Source organism: Stegastes partitus, unplaced genomic scaffold, assembly GCF_000690725.1.
Source record: "Stegastes partitus isolate 25-593 unplaced genomic scaffold, Stegastes_partitus-1.0.2 Scaffold914, whole genome shotgun sequence".
NCBI classification, from domain to species: Eukaryota; Metazoa; Chordata; class Actinopteri; family Pomacentridae; genus Stegastes; species Stegastes partitus.
Genome location: NW_007578645.1, coordinates 80449 through 103726, shown reverse-complemented (window position 1 = coordinate 103726; position 23278 = coordinate 80449). Strand labels below are relative to the sequence as shown.

General features: G+C 39.2%; 3 protein-coding genes across 5 annotated transcripts; 1 reads left to right on the top strand and 2 right to left on the bottom strand.

Annotated features, from left to right (window-relative positions):
- The first annotated feature begins 2388 nt into the window (after nt 1-2388).
- On the top strand, nt 2389-9090 carry LOC103366166 (germ cell-specific gene 1-like protein). The gene is made up of 5 exons (XM_008293818.1): nt 2389-2692; nt 4462-4509; nt 6171-6323; nt 7445-7556; nt 8787-9090. Exons 1-5 carry the CDS (start codon nt 2389-2391, stop codon nt 9088-9090), a joined length of 921 nt encoding a protein of 306 aa, XP_008292040.1.
- Nucleotides 9091-13141: 4051 nt separating this feature from the next.
- Nucleotides 13142-15249, bottom strand: LOC103366165 (protein GTLF3B-like). The gene is made up of 3 exons (XM_008293817.1): nt 15037-15249; nt 13625-13743; nt 13142-13546 (listed from the first exon to the last, which is right to left on the bottom strand). Exons 1-3 carry the CDS (start codon nt 15182-15184, stop codon nt 13430-13432), a joined length of 384 nt encoding a protein of 127 aa, XP_008292039.1. The 5' UTR covers nt 15185-15249; the 3' UTR covers nt 13142-13429.
- A 771-nt stretch (nt 15250-16020) lies between these two features.
- Nucleotides 16021-22475, bottom strand: dhrs7ca (dehydrogenase/reductase (SDR family) member 7Ca). 3 transcript variants are annotated; one of them, XM_008293814.1, is made up of 7 exons: nt 22365-22475; nt 19442-19619; nt 19242-19354; nt 18646-18856; nt 18478-18570; nt 17064-17213; nt 16021-16971 (listed from the first exon to the last, which is right to left on the bottom strand). In XM_008293814.1, exons 2-7 carry the CDS (start codon nt 19602-19604, stop codon nt 16766-16768), a joined length of 936 nt encoding a protein of 311 aa, XP_008292036.1. In that variant the 5' UTR covers nt 19605-19619; nt 22365-22475; the 3' UTR covers nt 16021-16765. The 3 variants fall into 3 exon arrangements, with proteins under 3 accessions (XP_008292036.1, XP_008292038.1, XP_008292035.1); XM_008293816.1 differs by lacking the exon at nt 22365-22475 and adding an exon at nt 22002-22078; XM_008293813.1 differs by lacking the exon at nt 22365-22475 and adding an exon at nt 20298-20350.
- Between the last annotated feature and the right edge of the window lie 803 nt (nt 22476-23278).

Sequence of the window (23278 nt, the reverse complement as noted above, 5' to 3'; positions counted from 1 at the left end):
GGAATATTTGAGCTCTGTCTCCAAGACAAGACTGCCTGTTAGGAATAATGAGCCGTGCCAGGTGCTTTGAGGATGGACTGAGCTAAATGCTAACATGTTTTTCTCTGATGTTGAACAATTTCTGTTTTCAAAAAAAATAAATATATCTGTCTGTAACCTGCTCTAACTATAGTAAGATTGCAGGTCCCAACTTTGAAAACACACCAGTCAGCCACAACATTAAGTCCACTGACAGGTGAAGTGAATAACACTGATTGTCTGATTACAATCACACCTGTGAAGACTTGGAAGCAAGTGAACTGTCAGTTATTTAAGCTGATGTGCTGGAAGCAGGAAAAACGGGCAGCGTGAGGATCTGAATGCGTTTAGAACGACTAAATTGTGACATTTAGTCCACTGGGTCTCATAATCTCCAGAACAGGTTTTGTGGTGTGTTCCCGATATGCAGTGATTACCAACACTGAAAACCTGCTGCTGTGTTGCTTGTGGTGTTGGAACGCACAATATATCGCAGATTAGTCAGTGTCCATGCTGACTGTTGTCTACCACTGAAAGCTCCTACAGTGGACATGTAAGCACCAGAACTGGACCATGGAGCGATGAAAGAAGGTGGCCTGATCTGATGAATCACATTGTGCTTTACGTCATGTGGACGGCTGGGTGTGTTTGCATCATGCAACTGGGGAAGAGATAGCAGCAGGATTGACTGTGGGAAAGAAGGCAAACCAGTGGAATAAATGTGATGTTCTGTGCAATGTTTTGCTGGGAAACCGTCGGTCCTGCATTCATGTAGATGCTGCTTTGATATGTACCACCTAGACCACATCCACCTGATGCCACACGGCACCAAGATGTTAGAGGAGTCGGGTCCTCAAAAGATCAGAGCTGGTTTTAGGGAACTTACATGATATAAAGCAGGTGCTTTTAATGTTGCAGTCATCTGAATACTGCTAAATCAAATGTAAATATTTTTAAAAACATATTTTGCCCAGTTTTAACCTCAGCAACAGACTTCTGTGAAGGATGGAGATCAGTCATACCATTATCAACATGTCTGTTCCAGCTGGTAAAACTGCTCCTTTCAGTGTTACTCAAAAACAAACACTTAAAAACATTCATTTGAAAGTCAAGTTTCTGGAACAGCTGCAGAGAGTTAGAGTTTTTGTCCCAGTATACACTCGTCTGTCTCCCCTTGTTTCCCTAAAGCTCCACAACAGAGGTGGAGAGTGCAAAGTTAGTATGACCTACTGAGCCACTGTAGACACATTATGGAAGATGCAAACAAGTTGAAATAAACCTGAATTACCTTTTGTCAAAATTACTCATTATGGAAACTGTAAAATGTCCCTCTGCCTCTCTGCATGTGCAGATGTTAGGTTGTGTGCTGTTTCCTTTAAGTTAAGCTGGGTAAACTGTAAAGAGCTGCAAAGTGCAGAAAGAAGCAAAAAGCAACAACTTTTTGCAACCTGCTATGATCTAATGCTCCACATAAAATCTCACAAAACCGACCTGCTGTTAGAGAGACCTGGGGATTCATGCATCTCACCTATGTAGTTCAGCTCTGGAAGGACAACAACGTCAACCAAAGGCGACACGTTTGTCACTGAAAGTCTGAGCTGCAGGACATGACGACAAATTTAATGATGGAAAATTATAGAGAGGAGACAAATTCGGCAGATGTTTCCTCTGAACATCTGTCATCTCCTTCACACACTTCTGCAAGTAATTTGTCTTCATTTTTGTGTCGCACTCCAGCAGGCTACTGGAAAAATGGAGAGATTTGCCTGCATGCACACACACGTTATGGATGGATTTTCATATTAGACTTTACACAGTATGTCACGGATCACCGACTCTCAAACAGACACTCGATCTTATATGTTGTGGCTGTGGCTGCAATTACTTTGCAAAAGCAGAAAAAAAATCAGAGGAATGCAAACAGGACAAGCCATGTTCTGGATTACAATCTAAGCTCCGATTGATCTTTTTTTCTTTTCACTGAGATGCTTAAAGGGAGTCTGGACTATAATTTACCATTTGTAATGGATAATATTGCAGGGAAAGATTTGTAGAAGGGGAGGAGCGATGGGGTTGGATGAGCAGCACAGAGGGAAGAGTGAAAGAGCTCAAATGAAGCAGAGGAAAACAAAGACTGCCATGGGTTTCTATTGTTTCTGTGGGAGTGCAGAGAAGGAGTGCTTTAATCAAGGTGGCAGCACATCAGCAGAGCCGGCGGAGGGATGCACACAGTTCTCACCCAAAGAGCCCCAAACGCAACAAGATTATGAAGATTTGATACATCTGCTGGGAGGCGAAACACGGTGGCTACATATCAAAAGCCAGGATTAGTTGCCTTTTCATTTCATCTCCTCAGGCCTGGCCTCGACCATGAGGCTAGAGCGCGGGCGGCGGGCTTCTCTGGCGCTCACCCTCAACTTTGTGGCGTTTGCTTTTGCCTTATCAGCGGTGACCACCAGCTACTGGTGCGAGGGGACCAGGAAGGTGGCCAAGCCCTTCTGCACAGGCCCGCCGTTGAAGGTGAAGCAGTGGTTCTGCATCCGCTTCAACAGCTCCAACCTCAACGACAGCCGCCTGGTGCAGTACATCTTCGAGACGGGAGAGGAGAAGTTTCTTTTGAGGAAGTTCCACACGGGAATATTTTTCTCCTGCGAGCAGGCCGCCGACATGAACGGTAAGATGACAGCTTCTGGTGCTCAAAACCAGGAAGTGATGAACAAGGAAGCAGTAAAAAAAAAAAAAAAAAAAATCCAACTACAGCTGACGATGTCAACCCAGTTACTGTGGTTGCATCACTTTTAACCCTGTGGTGAACATCAGTTCAGCCATTTAACTTTAATTATGTATCCTGTGATGAAAAAGGTGAAAGAAAGTTGAAAAATATGACTTATAGGCAAACATAAGCACATAATTTAGTTGGGATACATTCACCTCACATGAAAACAATGTATTATAGCTCTGATTCTTACATTTTTTCAGCTGTTTTTGTGTTGATTTATAGAGCAAAGCTACATTTCTATCTTTGCAAAACTGCTCTAAAACTATATCTTGAGTGATTATAATTAAATATCTGTATATGTTTGTATAGGTGACTGCGATATTTGTCCTGTTTTTTAGGTTTCTGGTTGCTTTGCACTTTGTTAAACTGACAAGATGTGAGGCTGAAAATCTGATTTAAGATTCTATTATATAAAGGCTGTATTTGTCATATATTTTGGGTACCGTTTAGTATTTTTCTAAACTGTCAAAATGTAGAGCATAGCTGACTTTATATTACAAAAAGGACTGTCTGCATGTGGGGGAAGGACTGTTTTAGAAGTACCAATCAAAGAAAACAGATGAATGGACAGTAAAAATGAGCAGAGGATTAATGCTGCGAGATGCTGCAGCAGGTAACTACAAAAATATCCTACATGTTACATCACATCCTGGAGTTGTCCACTTAAAGTCAAAGCTAAATCTCATCAAACAGAACATAAAACCTGATTACAAATTTATATTTCTTTTCCCAGGAACTCATATTTGCAGATAAGCAGCAGTTTGGCAGGATGTATACAGATCTATTACTTAAGTAAAAGCACAAACGTATTAGCATCAAAATATATTTAAACATGATGTAATTTAGAGCAACACACAGGAGAACATGGGCACAGCTTCAGAAAAAGTGATTACTGTCGGAATGCAGAAATCACAATCATCACAGTGTGTGTTTTTGTTTTTTAACTAGAAAAGCTAGCAGATTAAAAGCATTTCTCTTAGCGTTGCATGCAAGCCGCCCCAGTTGGTTTCATAAGCCCTGGTAATAAGACTGAGTAAAATAAGTTTGTATGAGGATTTGCATGCAGACAAATTGTCTATCTAATCTATTGACTTCCACCAATATGGTCAGTGTATGTGAGACAGTTCCTCCGGAAGTCCAGCTACAAAACGTCTCGTCTGAGGCTGCAATCAGCTCACGTCTCCCGCTGGAGCGCAAGGCCGTTTCTGCTTGTGGACTTTTTCTCTCAACATTCGGACTTTTTCTCAAAATGTCGTGACATTTCTAGCAATACATACATTTTTCTCAATATACAACCACTTTCTTCTTGTAGTATTATATTTTTTTTCCCCCTGAAAGTAGAAAGATCTTTTCCTCAAAATATTTTTCCATACAGCGTTAATGCTTTTTTGATTGAAATGACTTTTCCCCCAAAACATTGACTTTTTCCCTAAAAGGGGGACTTTTTCTGAAAACATTAAAGATTTTTTTTTCAAAATTTTGTGACTCCATTTTGACTTTTTTTCTGAACTTATTAATCCAAATGGAAATGAATATTGTATTCATATTTACTTGGGTCTGAATGGATCACAACTTCTAAGGAAACTTTTGTTTTCTCTATAACTTATTCCAGATTGTTTTGTTTTCGAAACTTAAACTGCATGTTTCTGTATTTTTTTTTACAGGCTTTGACTGTCGAGATTTCTCAGAGATTGCACCTGAACATGAAAGAGGTTGGTAAAATTATGACTTTTTAAAATTGCATTATGTTTGCGTTTTCATGTAAGAGACATCAAAACCAATTCAAATGACATTTTAAAGAAAGACACAACTACAAAAATATAAACTTTAACCTTGACTCCGACTGTGAGTGAGGAAATTTTAGTTCCACCACCAAAGAGTGTCAAACATATCTGACATGTTTTTCACTTTCTGCTAGTTTTGATTGGGTTTTTATGACAGTGTTAAAATGGACGACAAAGTAGGAGAAGTTATTTCAGGCATCCTTGTTACAGAAAGGATGTTCCACAGCATGAATTGCCACAAAACGTTCACAGTTTAATCCTCAAAACAAAAGATTACTAAACTACAACTTCCATGGTGCATTTCAGCACGTAACGTCCAGTCAACATGAGTGTATTTAATCCTCTCAGTTTTTCAATGAATGAAACAAAGTGTTTTAAATTTGCTATTGTGTTGTAGTTCTGCTTAAAGAAAATACCCCCTGGAATCTAAACATGAATAATTAGCTGTCTTAGTTGAAGAGCATATATAATGCAGATTTACAGGTTTATTTTTTTTGGGGGGGGGGAGGTCTACTACAACATGCATAAATGATTTAAAAAAACACATTATGATGTTTATACTGTACAATGCACCTTCTTTCACACTCTATCTGAAACACTACGTCTCTGTAAGATACCCTTCCTGAAACTAGAGTCAGCTCTTATTTCTCAGCTGACCTGAACACTGGTTGTGTGCTGTAACCTCAGATCTGCGTCGAGATTCTTTGTTTGAGAACGTGCCAGGTTCGCTGCTGGGCAGCAGTAACACAAACGTGTTACACAATGACATAGATAAGGAAGCTTGGACTTCAAATATGGTGTTTCAGGCATGTAAGAAGCAGTGTTTTCTGTGGAAGAGAGTGACTCCCTTTGGCATTGACTTTGCATTAAAAAAGCAGCTGTACAGCACACTCAAGAAAGGAAAACCCAAAAAACTAAATATGGACTAATAAGCAACAACTTTAATTTAGGATTGATGGTGATTTTGATCAAATGTGAATTAACATTTTATGTCTCAAGTAACTGTGGACCTTTCCCTAAGATGTGCTGGCAGAGGTCTCAACTCTGATTGGCTGAACTTAATAAAGACAAGTTGATTATAGTGAGGACAATATATCAGTTTTCTCTCCTCTTGATGTCCTTGTCAGGTAGCAATCCTCTCCCCTCTAACGTTGTCATCTTCAACATAAAATTCACCATAAAGGCTAACAAATAAACCTCTATTTTTCCATTACCTTTGTGCTCATAGAACTGGAGTTACATCCTGTAACTTCAGTTTGTCAGTGTTTAGCTGGACTCAGAGTTAATGTTGCAGTCAAGCGCATCAGATCCTAAACCACAATGGAAACATAAAGGCTTATGTAAGCACCACCTTTGCTTGCCCTGCATATAAAGAACAGCTTTAGCAGCCGCTGTCCTGATTTTATAAATCCATGCTGTCCAGACGATCTGGTCCAGATCTCCAGACCTAAAAGGAGCAATAACCGCAGACCTGTTGTACCCACATGCATGTCTGTCTTTAGACAAGTGGGATTATTCATGAGGGTATTATGAGGACAACACAAATAATTTCTGCCTGCCTCCCTCCCCTCTGTTTGCTGTGTTCCCAGGGGTGCTGTGGTTGTGCATCGTCGCTGAGAGCCTGTACCTCAGCCTGCTCTTCGCGGGCGGGGCTCTGATGACCCTGGAGCAGTGCCCCTGCTTTAGCGTCATGAACAAGCTGAAGCTCAGTGCCTTCGCTGCCTTGTGCACTGCCCTGTCAGGTAAAATGCAGGTTTAACACCCTTCTGTTCTGTGTTTTTGTTTTTAAGCTGTGTTTCATTCTTTTCATGCAGTTTTAATGCTATGTGTTAGTTGGTTTGTGTGTGAAACATGTCCTAGTTGTAAATGAGGACATTTTAAGTCTGTTTTATTGTCAACCATTGAAATTTCTCATGATACAACTGCGGTTGCCAACAGGAAGGGTTTGGTTGTCGACAAATACATGAACAAACCCTTATATCTACATTATCCTACATTACAAATTGTAAATTAAGTCTTTATGTATTGTTTATAAAACGCTAAAGAGAGGCAGCTAACGTAAAGTGCCTTTAAAATCAGCAGTAGGTGAATGGTACACGAAGCCAATGTGGCAGTAAATGAGTTAGAAAAGGAGCAGGGCAGCAGGTCATGGTGGCTGAACGAGGTGAGGCTGACAGTCAGGGAGCGTTCAGAGCAGCTAACTGCACTGTGTCCGCTCGCTGCCTCGGAGGATTTGCTGGTTTGTGGATTAATCGGATTGGAGCTGCAGTTTTGGGCCGTGCCAAGACCTGCCCAGAGGAGCTCCCTCCCGCCCCTTCTACTACCCCATCCCCTGACTCCCATCCCCCCCGTTGTTACGAGTTAATCCCAAGAAAAGCAGCTGTGGAGAGGCAGACTGCTGGATGAAGGAGGGCAAAGATCAGGCAGGCCAGTTCACCTCACCCAGAATCTGTGTGAATATCACAGGGTTTTCTCAGCCACTGGAGATAAACTTTCAGGTTTTGACATTATAAAATCTCACCAGAGTGCAACACAGTCCTTTAAGCTGACTCTTTTGAAACGTTAATGTCTCAATAGAGGGGATTCCCATTCATAAACAATCTGTGATCTGCATCCAGGGTTCATAACAGAATGTATGTGCTTACATTTTCTATTTGTATACTGGTTTAAATGAAGCAACAGGAAGTTGTTCTTGTTGTCTTTTTATTTTGCATTTCATGTGTCTAAGCTGAGTTAAGCACAATGTTCTCATTTTGAAGATTACATCCCTGTTCAATCCATATATTAAGTAATACATGTTTTGTGAGAAAAAAAAAAAAGCATTTTACATGACAGTACATCACAGATTTCCTCTTGTTCTTAGGCCTTTGTGGGATGGTGGCCCACATGATGTTTACCACCATATTCCAGCTGGCCGTCGCTATGGGACCAGAGGACTGGAGGCCGAAGACCTGGGACTACAGCTGGTCTTATGCGTGAGTATTTTCTACGCCTACTGAAAAATCTGTCATCTCAGCTGGTTAGTTAAAACCAAACAGACATTATTTGGTGAGGAAAGACACCACTGATGCTGGCTAACGTTAGACATCCTCTGTAGGTTGAAATGACGTGGACTAAAAATAGGAGCTAGCAAGTTTACAAGTGACTTTTTAAGTGAAGCATCGACAGTGACTGGATATCATTAAATGAACATAACCTGTGTTGACTTGATAAAGGGTCAAACCCATCATCTGTCAATGTTCCTGTGGACTCCAGGGCTACTTATGATGTATTAAAAGGGCTGGATGTGCTGCTGTCACTCAGGCACGCTGCTTTGTTTTCCCAGTGGCCACTTGTGGTATTGCAACAAAAGAAGACGTGTAAAATGAAGACCAGACCACACAGAATACCAGCTTTTTTCCCTGTCTTTCGTTTTAAAGATTGGCATTCACTGACTTCACTTTTGTTTTTTATTTTTTATTTTTTTTGGTAGGTTTTTCTGTTAGCTTAGATTAAGTACATAAAAAAAACAATGCAAACTCAGCAGCAGGTTATTTCTTTGACGTTTGCTGTCTTTTAGTGAGATTTTAACAAGGTTGTAAACATAGTGCGAGGAGCACCACAGACAGAAGCTACTGATTCAGTCAGGGACAGCGGTGAATGTGTACAGATCAGTTTGACAACTTGTTCATTACACACTAAACACCTCTAAACGAAGGCCCTTGGGTTTCTGCTGTAATCTCTATTAAATTTAAGACTAGTTGTGTCTAAAATGACTCCCTCGTTCACTCACTGCTCTGAATAATAGACATTCAAAATGTAATCTCTAGTTTGCATCATTGACTAGTGTGGATCACATGCATGAAAGGCGACGTCGTTTCTAATCATGTACCTGCAATAAGGACTATTTTCAGTCCACTGTGGAAAATGTTGAGGGCACAATATATCGGTTAAATCTACACACTCAGAATTCAGCACTTAAATGAAAATTTAATATAAGTCAATATAGTCAATATAACATAAAATAAGAACAATTATTTTGCAAATGAAGTGCAGAGATTCTCTGTGGCAACAGAAAACTTTTGACTATAGCTGCATTATTGTTGTCGTGTGGAGAAGTCACATTTCAGTTTGTGTCATTCAGTGCAGAATGATGTATCTCTGTTCAGTGTTAAAGTTTTACTTCTGCAGCTTCAGTCTACCACTGTTTTCACCTCTTTCCTCAGCTTGGCGTGGGGCTCTTTTGGTACCTGCATGGGCTCCGCAGTGACAGCGCTGAACAGGTACACAAAGACCATCATAGAGTTTAAATACAAGCGGCGGAACATTGAAAAGAGCCTGATGATCAAGCAGAAGATGATGGAGATGGACCTCCCAGAGCAGATGTGGGACATGTACCTGACTGCTGTGCCGGCTGATGCTGAGGCACCGCCAGAACTGCCAATCAACGGCCACAAGCCATCCACAGGAACAGAGTACGTGGTCGAAATGGATAATGCACCAGAACAACAAGGAGAAGCATACTGTTGAACACGGAGCCAGCTTCCCTGTTGTTTTGGGGTCCACTGGAGCAGTTTTCGGGGCTGATTTCATGGACCAAGATTGGTTCCTGGATTTAAATAGCTAACACAGTAAAATATTTGTATGTTTCGTTCCTCACCACACATCAGATGTGTGTGTGCAGAAAGCCAGAGCGCAGGTTGTATTTCCAGAGATAACGTAAGATGGTCAGCTTTGATACAACCTGGATTTAATCAGATCTTTCCATGTCATAGTATTTGAAGGAAGAAGGGAAAAGGCCGCAATTTCAGCATCTGCACACTAAGTTGTGGGAAAAGCTGCAGGATGTGCACATCATTCATACCTGCTTCAACTTCAGCTGAATCGGCCTTTTTTCATTAATGTTGCGTCAAATGTGTCCTCTGGCTGACGAGGGTTGCTGGCCGACTCAGTGAGAAGAACAATGGAGCAGAAAATGCACTGCACCATCACAGATGTGTCACTGAACAGGCCCCCGGGTCTGACGCGCTTTAAAGGGACCACAACAACGCACAAAAGCACAAAGACACAAAAATGAACACAAAGTGACAAGAAATTGCTACAAATGACTGCGAAGGCACAAAAAAGATCTAAAAAGACACACAAAGACAGTAATTGACAAGAAGCAACCACAAAGGCACACAAAGGACACTACAGACACAAAATTAACACAAAGTGATGTGAAATGAAAATGAAGACACATAAACAATTACAAAGACAGAAAACAACTACAAAAAGACTCAAAATGACCTCGAAGATACAAAAAATGACAACAGCATAGGTGCACAAAGGAATGCAAAGATGTACAAAATTACCAGAAAGAGACACAACCAACCACAAAGTGTCCTGAAACCACCATAAAGCCACACAAACAACCGCAAACATACAAAATCACCACTGAGAGACATATCGTGACTACAAAGTGATGCAAATACAAATACAAATGCACTCCAATGACTGCAGAGAAACACAAAACAACCACAAAGAGACACCAAATGACCACAGAGACCTAAAACAACTGCAAATACACATAAAATGACCACAGGCGGATGCAACACAAAGGCATACAGACAGTGACCTGAAACAACCATGAAGACACACAAACCACTTAAAGGAAACACAAAATAACCACAGAGAGACAAAAAATGACGACAAGGGGATGCCAAATAAAGACAAAGGCACACTGACGACTGCAAAGACACAAAAGGACCTTACAGACACGAAAAAATACTTAACCTGAAACAACCATGAAGAGAAGAACCACAGAGTGACACTAAATGACCACAAAGACACAAGAAAGTTATCACACAATGACCTGAAACAACCACTGAGACACAAAAAGACCAAACAGTGAGGAGAAACAACCGCCAAGACACAGAATGGATAAAAAAAATAAATAAAAATGACCACAAAGCGATGCAAAACAACCACAAAGACACACACAACAACCACAAAGACACAAATGACCTCAAAGGAACACAACCAGCCACTAAGACACATAAAAATGACACGAAACGGCACAAAAATCTTTTTAGTGTCTGTTTCAGCCTCAGTGTCTTTCTTAAAGGTTTGAGGGCTCGACCTGTATCCTGCTGTGGAATGAAACTGAACCTACAGCTGCTGTTGGTTCCACGTGCAGCTCATATGTTGATAGCAGGTTAGTGTGCAGGAAAGTTTGCAAATATGCTCAAGAAATAAAGTGAACAATTATGCAACATGATTGCATTTAAAAATAAATAAATTATGCCCAATTTGAAATCAGGAATTTGCTTTTGCATGTTGACTCACCTCCCCTCAAACAGTATTTGATTATGAATTATCTGGTGCTTTGAAATCTTCTAATATCAGATATAAATCACAGACAGCACCAGACCAGGACAGGAGTGACGGAAAATGTCTTTAATGGAGCAGGACTGACATCTGTTGGAATAAAAGCAGCGAGCAGAATCTCTTATACCATTATCTGTCACTGGTGATACAACACAATAGTGGCGGATCTCTTATCGGCCGGTTCCTCCTGAAGGCACCACTCAGCTCTCGTTCCCGCCTGCAGACGAACCAGTGCTGTGTTTTGCTGCTGTGGTGCCAGAAATAATCTCATTTAGGTGGCGAGAATCCAAGATATGGCTTTCATCTTCGATTCAGGGCTCATGGTGAGGGCAGGAAAATTCCAGTTTCTTTTTTTTTTTTTCGCCAACACTCCTTACAGTTATGATGTTACCTGCACACAGGTTGAGTGGAGCTCTGCCACGGTTTACTTGTGTTTGTCTCCGTTCATGTGGGTCACTCCTTAAGTCTGTGTTACAAGCTGCAGCTGAAAGCATCAGCAGGTCAGCTGGAGGGTCGACAGTCCTGCTGTGGCTCAGCTGTTCTTGAATTTGTCTCAAATATTCATGGTGCTCAGAGGATGAACTCAACTGACACCCAGAGGCTCACGTTTGTGGTTTTAACTGGAATGTTTCTGGCTGGATTGCAATAAAAATGTGCTTCACACATGCATGTTTGCCTCAGGGCGAGTTTTGGTTTGCCCTTCAAGGAAGAAATGCTTTTCGGTCATGAAAATGGACTTAATTAAAGTGTTGAATTAGTTTCTTCATTTCCTTAAATCCACGTGTATTTATTTCTGTATATCTGTGTCTATATGTTACTTATAGGTGGGCAGTTAAGCTGAAAGCAGGATTTGTCACCTGAGCGAACCAGACAGAAGCAAACGATTCCTACCAAATCTACATTACAAGGTTGCCTTCTGTCAACCACAGGGTAGGACCTCCAGCTTATAATTAGTAAATAAGAAATAGATGAACACATGAGGAAGTGCAAAATATAGAAATAAGTAGTAAATACATGTAGACAGGCTGATTAGCTGCAACTGTAAAACAGCAGGTCTTGGAGGGAGTTCCCAGTGTGCATAGGTCAGGACCAAACAACCAGAATCAAGGAAAAACAAGCGGTTGATTATTTTATTTGTTTCAGTCTAGTTTTAATCAACAAAAACTAAAAACATTTGAGTCTATCTATTTTTAAGTCATCTTAGCTTACAGCTGCCTCCATCTTTGTGTATTGTTATCATGGTTGCAAGTGTTTTCATCTATGGTGTTGGAAAAAGTAGCTTTCATTGAAGAAATGAACACTGCTATGTCCACTCAGCAGCAGAAACACTTGTGCTGTTTTAAAGGTAACCAAATACTGAATTAAAATTTTAAAATTGGGCAACTTTCTCCATGGATTTGCTAATCAGGGGATTACCAAAGTCATTAGGATTCATCCTCTGAACAAACAAATGTCTTCAGTCTATAACTCAGGATCACAGTGGCTGAGTTTTACTACTATCAGGGCTAAAACATTCTAGTAAAGTCTTCCATTTATACTGAAGTAGTAAAGCAAAAGTGGTCTATGTATTGTAGGAATGTACTGTAGTGCAGAACATGCAGCCTCTTTCTATATTACAAGTTACTTAAAACACTTCTAAAGAGAAACTCTCATGGATTTGACCCTCTGAGCGTACAGCAGAGTGACATATTACATCTGAAGACCCACTTTTTAATATCTGAAGACATTTTATCACGTTAGCAGATGGCTTCAGCACCTGCAGGTCTGTCTCACTCAGGTTACATTTCCAACTTTAAGAGTGTAGAAAAACAGCGCGAGCGACTCCAGGTGTGACTGCAGAGCCTCTAGTTCAGGTATAATGAAGCCCTTTGAGAAGCTGCTCATCGCGCTGCACTTCAGACCCTCAGCGAAGGACTCAGCAGACACCTCCAATTTACATACCAGGCCCTCGCACACATGGACGAAGCTGTCATTTACCTCCTCTGCAAGGTTTACTGGCAGCTGCAGAGGTCAGGAAGCACTAATGAGACGCTCCTGCTGAGGGAGAAGCCTGCAGGTGGATGATCAGTGAATACAAAGTGATGGTTTGTTCACCGGGAGGAGCTGCATGTTAGACATCCTGCTGAATCAAATGACCGGTTAGTAATAACCCCGAGGAGCTCTACAGACCCTCTTTAGATCTCCAGAAGATCCCAGGAAGAATGAGATTGTGCTTTAATAAATTAGATTTAATTAAATACAAAAAAAAAGAAGCAACGTTGGCAACATCCACATTGACACAACATTGAAAAAGTACAATCTGATATAAAAATAAGCATCATTTGGCAGTTTAATAGCAAAATTAACATGAGTTTGAGTTATTTTACTCAAATATACTTCAAATTATATTTAGGATTCTTGAAATATGCAATTTTATCACACGGAATAATTGAAATCCTGTCTGAGGTCCAACATTTGGCCTGTACAAGAGGTAGTAGTCCAGCCTATAGTGGAAAAACAATCAAGTGATAACGAGGTCTTTATACTGCTGCTGTGGGTTTTCTTCGATGTATTTCTTTATGTACCAACAGGAAATGTGAGCCTTCAAGTTTTCTTCAATCACAAAGTCCATGGCAGCCTGTAAAAGAAGCAAAAATATATATTTTAGAATAACGCCAAACTTCACACACGCCAACTGAGGCCTGAAACTGTTTACCTGTGACAGCAGCGCCGCCACACCTTGACCTCTGAACGTCTCGGGTACGAAGGTGGACATCAGATCCACCTCTTTGGTCCCGGTGAACCTGTAGTGCAGCACCGCACATTCATGGGCCTCTGAAAACACAAAGACACTGAGGGCTTTACACCACATTAACATGACTGGTGATGTGCTGAGTCATTATCCAAAAATGTTAAAGCTGTTATTTACGTGGAATTTTCTGTTTAATTTCTGTGGGGTGAGTGGTATATGGTTTGATAAAAACTATGAACATACAATACCAAACTCCCTTCAAAAATACTTCTATTTAGATACAGTACATTGCAGTAAATTTACTTACAATCACAGTATTCAGTACCAACCACAAAACATCTCAGAAAAATTAATGAGCAAAAAAAAAAAAACTATTAAATTGGATTATCATATTTTTTTCAGCTAATGGAGTTGAAGCTAAATTATACTTTATAAAAAGCAGAGTAGTTTGTCATATATTTTTTTTCTCTTTTGTATTAATTTCAATCTGCAAAGTAACTAAAGTTACCAAAAAAATATTGTAAAAAGTAAATTATTTCCCATTTACTTGAGACCACATAGTTACATATATACAGTATATTATTTTTAGTATAGTACAGTATATTTAGTAGTATATTTAGTACAGTATATTGCAATTTCTGTAATTTCAGAATAATTTACAAAGAAGTGCTCCAGAATAATTTAGTGTTAATTACAAGCTAAACTGAAAAAAATAAATACAAATTCCATTTAATTGCAACTTTCACTTTCAAGTTTGCTTACAAAAAAATTGGACTAAAAATAATAATTTACCAGGTTACACATAAAAGCTAAACTTTTTGCGTATACTCTTTATGAATTACAAATTGTTTAAACAAAGTTTTTTTTTCTTAGCATATGTGATCTTGGCGCTAGCAATAAACGCACAATACCAAACTCCCTTCAAAAACAGCTTTATTTAGGTCCCATGCACTTCTCTTCTCCTACAGTGCAGCTGTAGCCAGTTGGCCAAAAACGTGCTAAAATATGTTGGTTCTGCTGGGAACATGTTTGCCGAACTGTTCGTGGGGTTGAAGCCAATCCTTTGAAGGACATTTCACTGACATCGGTTAAGAAGCGGTTGACCTTCGCCAAAGCCACATTAAAATCACTGTTTTTTAACCGGAGTCCGCTGAGAGTTTTTTCCTCGCAAGCCGTAAAATTGCTCTCAATTTGCGAGTAGAATCCAAATAAACAACTGAAACAGAAACGTATCTAAATATTCGGTGTAGACATTAAATAATTAATCGTTTATTTAAAAAAAAAAAAAAAAGTCACCGGGCCGCTATTGGACGCCGGGCTCTGTTACAGATTGTCCCTGGCCTCCGGAGCCTCTCTGCCGGACGGTGTGTGCTTACCGGCGCCGCTGCCTGGAGTGACGGTGAAGCGCCGGTTGTCTCGGTCGTGTTGCACCGACAATCTGCCGCTGCTGCTTACCGAACTGAAGGCGACCTGACATGACTTCAGTCGGTGAGTCAATAGTCTAGAAGTTAAGTTCAAAGCCATTTGTTGTAAAACAAACACAAGAGCTCAGCGTGGAGACGAGCAGCTGTTCCCAGACACGTCCGCTAGAGGGCGACACATGGCGGTTATTAATTATTCATGATCCAAAACCAGCAGCTTGATCTGATTTATTTAAATATCAAGAAACACTGATACAGTGGACATTCATGGTTTGTTTAAATAATGATAATCATTAATAATTTTTCAGATCTCTGTAGATTTTTGTTTTATTTCAATTAAAACTCAATAGTATTTGATTTACTGTTTCTTTAAAAGTAAAAGATGATTATTGGAGTTATTTAAACAGTTTTTCTAGACATATATTTCTAGAATCTTTAAAGAAACTTCTGAATATATGGATTAAAAAAAATCTGGAATAGAAGTCTGTAGAATAAAAACCTTTTGGTCAGTACTTTGTGACTGTATTGTTTTATATGTTGTATGAATTTTAATCTGCAAATTAATTGAAGTTATCAAATAAATGCAGTGGAATAAAACGTAGAATATTTCCCTCATACTTGAGTAAATGAATGTAGTTAGTTTCCACCATTCCTGTGCAACATCTAAGCATGTTTACTCAACAAATCGATCATTTCAGAATAATTTCCATATAAAGGTTTAGATATATTTGCTATTCGTCACAGAAAAAAACAAACCAAAAAACATTTAAACATTGCTCTTCCAAAAAAATATTACAATTTTTTCCCTTTATTGTTCTTTATAAATGGCACATTCTTAAAATATACTGTTGTCCGTTATGTGTTCTTGTTGCCTGCAGTAAACTGTTGAGAAAATTGGATTTTAATGCAGAGAAATCAAAGAAGAAACCCAGACAAAGATTTTTGAGATTCACAACACTACTTTTATTTGTATCCTCAACGTAATCAAAACCACAAATACAAGAACAGATGCAACATTTGCTTTATAATTCACCTTTTTATGAAAATACTGCGCCATCGTTACATGTTAAACTGTAAAATATATGTAACTATAAAATCTCTCTGATGGGGAAGCTGCAGAAGAACGATAGATGATGAGTCTTTGAATCTCAGGATTCTGTTTTTCTTTTAACACAAACCTGTTTACTAAGTTTCAGTTGAAGACAATGAGTCAATGAGACAAAACCACACGACTACAGACATCAACATGTCTTCTTTAAATGACCTGATAATTAAAGAGTAGTTTTTTTTAAGTAAAAATCAGTTGTTTTTCTTCTGATTAGCTCAATAAAAACAAATTTATTTTGGACAGCTATCTGATATTTTCTACACTGAAGAATCCATAGATTATTAGCGACATCATTGCTGGTTCCTTCCAGTGCTTGATGGAATATTGTGAATGTGTGTGCTACTAATTGGTGGATTGGAATAAAAATGATAAAACATGACTTTGCAACAGAAATAATTCAGGTTTTAGAACCAGAAAAGAAAACTGAGCTGGATTTGCCACCAACTGACAACAAATGAGCAATGAATTAGTCTACCTTTACCCTGCACTTAATCCAGCCTTTTGCAAAACCAACAGATAACCAATGAACTGATTAGACCTCAGATATAAACATCATCACAGCGTGAGGCAGCATCTCTACATCTTCTCAGCAGCGGCGGCGTTGTTCACTCCTGCAGCCATCACGGCGAAGAACACGTTGGGGAAGAAGGATCTGGCGTAAATGGCCGCCTTGGGGAGCGACGGAGCAATTACCACTTCTTTCCTCTTGTTGTTCAAAGTCTTCACGATCTCAGCGGCGGCCTCGTCTGGAGAAACACCAAGGGGCTTCTTGGTGTACAGCACTGCAACGAGCAATAGATGGAACAACAGCTACAGCAGTGAAAAATAACTACAAGTGTTTGAATTCTGCCTGTTTTCCTGTGATTGTACTCACGTGACCAGATGGACCTGGAGGACTCTGCAGCTTCAGACGCTGAGCGGCTGATGAAGGTGTGGTTGATGGTGCTGACGGAGATGCCGTATTCCTCCACTTCAGCTCTCAAGCAGTCAAAGAAGGCCTGAACTGCATGTTTAGAGGCTGCATCTGGAAATCAGAGTTCACCCACATGAATATTACACTATATTCTAATATAACATTTACGTATCTTTGCAGTGATTCTGTGAGGCACGAACAAACATCAACATGTTCACCAGCTCTGGTTTTGTGGTCACTTGAAGTGTTCATTGGCTGCTTTGTTTTTCTTTATGGTCACTTCTCATTGAGGGGATCTACTGTCTGCATCTGTGGTTGTTCTATCACTTTCTGATCATTTTTGACTTCCTACTGTTATTTCGCACCACTTTGTAGCCATTTTGAGTCTCTGTAGTCAATTACAATGTTGTTGGGGTCGTTTTGTTTCTCTTTTTGGAGTTTTTGAGTGTCTTCTGCATCTCTTTGTGGTAGTTTTGAGTCCATTTTAGGATAGTTTTATATCTATTTTTGTCATCTTTTCATTTCAATTTCTTACTTTTTTGGTCAGGGTTTTGTATTAATGTTTTAATTTAATGTTTTCCACTAATTTCAGTTGATTTTTTAAAGCTTATTTTCATCTTTTACACTAACTTTAATGTTTCATGCTAACTTTAGTTTTTTCGGCTAACTTTGATGTTTTATGCTAACTTTAGCTTTTTAGGCTAAATACCTTTAGGTTTTTATGCTAACTTGAAGTTTTTGAAAGCTAACTTGAAAATGTTTTACAGTACTACAGTACGGTTTTTGTTTGTTTGTTTTTATGCTAACATTAGTCTTTTTATGCCGACCTTATTTCTTACAGACTATTTTTTTAATGCTAGCATCAGTCTTTTTAAGCCTAACTTTGTTTTTTTTCCAAACGTTTCACACTCGTTTTAGTTGAGTTACAGTTTTACTGTAGTTATAGTTTAGTTTTTTGTGCTAAATCTTAGCAAAGGTAGTTTTGTTTCTCACTTTAGTCGTTTTGACTTTCTTGGTGATCTTGCTGCAGCTCTCTATGGTATTTTTTACATGCTGTTTTTTGTATTGATAACTTTAGTGATTGCTGTTAACATTAGTCTTTTAATGCAAACTTTACAAAGTAATGTTTTTTAATGCTCACTACATTTTTTTTTTTTTTTTTTGTGGATTTTTTTTGCGGGGAGACTCTTTTTTTTTTGTTTTTTTTTCACTCTCTTTTTTGTGTTTTTTTTTTTTTTGTTTTTTTTTTTTTTTTTAATGTATTTATTAAGCTTAGCTTTTCTTGTCAACATGTCAACCAAAGTAATATAGAGTTACCCTTGCCTACCAGAAGAATTACAATTTTTTATTTTCCTTCATGAACCTTTGAACTCACATGCAGTTCGAAAAGGCACGGCTATTTTCCCTTGGATGCTGTTAACCAGCAGCAGGTGACCACCTCTCCTGGAGATCATGGAGGGCAGCACACCTGGAACAGAAATGCAGTCAGGACCGTCACACCTTTAAATGTTTCAATCAGGTTTGACGTTTTCTCATCTTCTACCTTTAGCCAGTGTGACGGGCCCAAAGTAGTTGTTGTCCATGAGTAACTTGTCCATCTCCAGAGACAGACTCTGTGCAGGAGCTTTGACCTTCATGCTGCTGTTGAAGATGAGAATATCCAGGCAGCCGTAACACTCGAGGATCTCTGCGATGGCCTCAGGCATGCTGTCCATGTCTCCAAAATCCAGCAGCACCAGCTTTGGAGGAAACGTCTGAAGAGGAGAGGCAGCTTTCAGGTGTGTGTACTTTACTTTTTTTTTTTTTTTTTTCGTTTGATGCTGGTTTGTGTGAATCTGCCTACATTTCAGAGAAAGGTTGGGAATTACCTCTCACCAGGGGTGTAATAGTGTCTTGGCAGGTGGTTAAATTAAGAGATACGTTAAGTGCATTTTGTAGATGTTCTCAGGGCATCACTTTCACTTAAAAATGCATCAATTATTCACCAAAAACAGCAGAGGGCAGAGAAAAGCCCAGAAACGTTACATAATCATGAGGTGATCCTTCAGATTGATCTGGTTGCTTCACTGAGTACTTCTTCATGAAACCAGTTTGCTCCTTGAGTTGTCTTTTATGTTGTTTCAGTGCTTGTATACGTACCGCTGTGGGATCAGATGCATTTGCCAAATCATCCAGAAGTTCCTCCAGTTTCTCCCAACTTTTCCCACAGAGGATCAGCCTCGCTCCTCCTTTGTGAAACACGCCTGCACATTCTTCAGTCAACAAACACAACAACTGAGACTCAAGTCAAAGATGCAGTAAGAATTTTAAAAAGACCAAGTACTGTATGTCTGCGTTACCTTTTCCAAGCCCAGATAAAGCATCAGTTATCACCACCACTTTGTTGCGTACAGATGTTTTGGACAACAGCCCGACAATCACACCGTAGAGGTAGAAAAATCCTGCCGTCAGCACGACCACAAGTGGCACCAGGAGGACGGTGGTGGTCCATACTGGGTCCATGTCCTGGAGGTAATCCTGAAAAAGGCTTTCATTTTATTTTCGGTATCCAAAACTGAAGTTAAAGTGCAGAAATTATTTCAAAAAGTTTAACATGGTTTGGGAAAACACACTGGTACAAGCCTCTAATAAACAGCTGTTAGCTTAGCTTAGCATAAAGACTGGAAACAGAGGGAAACAGCTAGCATGGCTTCAACAAAAACAGTTTAGGAGCATGTCTAAAGCTTAGTAACTTTTAGGTTTCATCTCAGAAAGTGTACAAATGGCATTTTTTCATTTTGTCACAGATTCCAGAAATAGCATGGTTTGCAGCCCTCAATAATATATAAAGTTGTCATTTTTACTCATTAATTTGTGACATTTTGAACAATCAAGGTTTCAATTAGTGGGCTGTAGATGTACTTCACTGTTTCCAGTCTTTCTGTTAAACTATGCTGAAGGGTAAAAGTGGCAGAAGGAGAAGAAAGAGGGCAAAGATGTTGAACTATTCCTTCACAAAAAGTGAAATGAAATGAAAAACAAACCCCCCGTCAACCATCAGTGTTGACGTTATCATCATGAAAGCTGTGGTTAGCTAACAGGTTCTTATGTTAAAGCATGTTTCAGGATGTAAACATACTTTTTAGATGGAAATGATTCTTCAGATGAGATGGGATGTGAAACTGTCTAATGATCTAATGAATGAGCGTTTCATACCCAGAAGCTCTCCGGCCCTGTTACATTGGACTCCATCTCACCACCTACAACCGTTTTTAATTAGTAACTATGTGTTCTTATGAGTCTGAAAACAAAGACAGAGAAGACATTTTTAACGATGTTCTCACAACAGTAATCAAAAACAAAACGATTAAGACCACATCTTTAATATCTCTATATTTACTGCCTGATATAGTTCCTCAGATATATTGAAATTTATTAACAATGAGTTCTTCATTATGTAAAATCTCATTCCCAAATCATAAAACTTATCGTAAGATTTTATTGGACAAAAACATTTTTATTTGGAATTATGCCACTTAATAGGCTGATGCTCATCTTTGTGTAGTTTTGGGGTCTTCAGATTCTCCTGAATTCTGACGTTTTTATGTTTCAATCCATCCTTTAAACTTAAACACAATACCGACAAAATACAAAACACTACCACAAAGTCATGATCAACAAGACGCGCATTAACAACAGGGATGCAAAATGACCACAAAATTCATTTTAAAAAAATTAAAAATTAAAAAGTAACATCATAAAAATGTTTCCAAAGTAACACAAAACTCCTCGAAAGGGACACAAAGGAGCACAAAATACCTAGAAAGAGACACAACCCACTACAAAAACACACGAAACGCCTACAAAGAGACACAGCAGGACTATAGATGGACACAAAGCAACTACAAAGAGACACAAAACCTTGAAAGAGACGCAACACAACTAAAAAGAGACAAAACATGGCTACAAAGTGAGGCAACAGAACTACAAGAGACACAAAATGTCAACAAGGAGACACAAAATGCCTAGAAAGAGATGTAAGACAACTACAAAGAGACATGAAACACACAGAGAGATGCAACAGGACGGAAAAGGGACACAAAAGTCTACAAAGAGACACAAAATGCCTAAAAAGACACACAAGACAACTACACAGACATATAGGGTAAAAGAAGGAGACCCAACAGGACGACAAAGGAACGCAAAACAACCACAAAGACACACAACCCCCTAGAAAGAAACACCAAACACTAAGAAAGAGATGCAACAGCACTACCAGAAAACACAAACGTCCTAGAAAGAGATGCCCGATAACTACAAAAAGACACAAAACATCTAGAGACAGAAAGCACCAATGAAGAGACACAACAAATGAGACACAAAACATCTCCAATGAGACACAAAATGCTTAGAAAGACACACAAAGACTAGGAACACAAAAAGCCTTGAAAGAGACACATCAAGACAACAAAGATTCACAAAAAGCCTACAAAGAGACACAACATATGGAAAGACACAAAATGCCTAAAAAGATGCAACATGGCACCAAAGACACACAACATGAGAGTCACACAAATCACAGAAAGAGACACAACACATGAAGAAGAATACAAAATGTTCAGACAGCAAGAGAACAAACAGACACAAACCATCAGAAACCACAGATGGACTCAAAAAGACACGACACGACTACAAAGAGACACGACACGACTACAAAGAGACACCACACGACTGCAAAGCGACATGAACAGTGTAAAACGACTACAAAGCTTGTGGGTCAGTGCTCCTGGAGGTGTTTGGGGCCATTTTCATGTCAGTGTCCAGGGTCCTGTCGTCTCGTGACCCTCCCACCTCCCCACGGCGATTTTTCTCCTCACAGAGCCAGTTTTCTGTCATCTGATTGTAAAGAGCGACACTCACACATCGTGTCCTGCTGGGAATTTGAAGATAACCTTTCGGTTTAGGTTTACTACGCCAGGCACCGGCTGTTTGTCCAAGAAGAGGCTCCTAAATATAACCTGACCTAAAAATAGACCCTGTGGCTCCCACAGAGGCTCAATGTCACAGATATCTCGCCACATTATTCCACAACTAAGTCAGGAAACAACAGATCACTTCATATTCCTCTCTGCTCTTCTATGTCTAAAATAAAAATCCAACGTTAACGCCACACTGGTTGTACTTTGCTCAAGTCGCTGCTACATTAAACACAGCAGTTTACTTCTGCCTGGCTGAACATCTGACCTCGACATTACAAGAAATGAATTAGCAGCCACCACTTACTGCTTCTCTGGCCTCTGCAGGTAATGAGCTTTAATTCCTGTGCTGAGGAAGCTGGAGCTGCACGCCTCAGCAGAGCTCCTCCGACATGACGCTCTGCCACAGCAATACTTTGGGATTTGAGCTCTTTTAATAGCAGCACAGCTGAGTCAGTTGTTTTCCATGTATGTTGTCTGTGTGGTATGTTTAGAATGACAGGCAGAAGGAGAGGGGCTTCTGTTGGCTGCAGGAGGCCTCGCTTTAGGCAAAATGATCCGATACAGAGAAGAGCTCGACATCAACACATACAGCGCACTGCAAAACAACAACAACAACAAAAGTGAAATTCTGGCACGGTGCCAGAAAAAATATGTTAAAAGATGATATAATATTGTAAATAAACATATGTATCTAGGATTTTTTACTAGATATTATCAATAACTTAACAAAACTGTAAAAATCTATAAAATAACATTTAAACACTTTACATATTTTTCATTCCTAATAATAATATATGTATATATATTCTACTTCAAATAAGAGTAAATATCTGTAATATAAAATATTTTTCTATAGCTTTTAATACAGTGAAAATCATGTAACCTTACTGTCAAATGTTATAAAACAACAACTTAACATTTGTTGATGAGGAGATTATTCACAGTGTTGGCCTATTTGTTCACTGCTAACATGTAAATTAATCCTTTTTCCCATGATTTTGCTGGATAATCTCTGTAATTTACCAAAACTCGGAAAATCTGTAAAATCACGTTTTAAAATGTATTTAACTTTTCAATCATAATATTGAATTTCTTTTAAATATTGGCAAATATCTATAAAATGCATAATTTTACCACCAATATCGTAAAAGTTGGGATTAACGTTTGTAAAAAATACTGATTTTATTGGCCTTATTTTTTAGGTTAACATGTAAATTG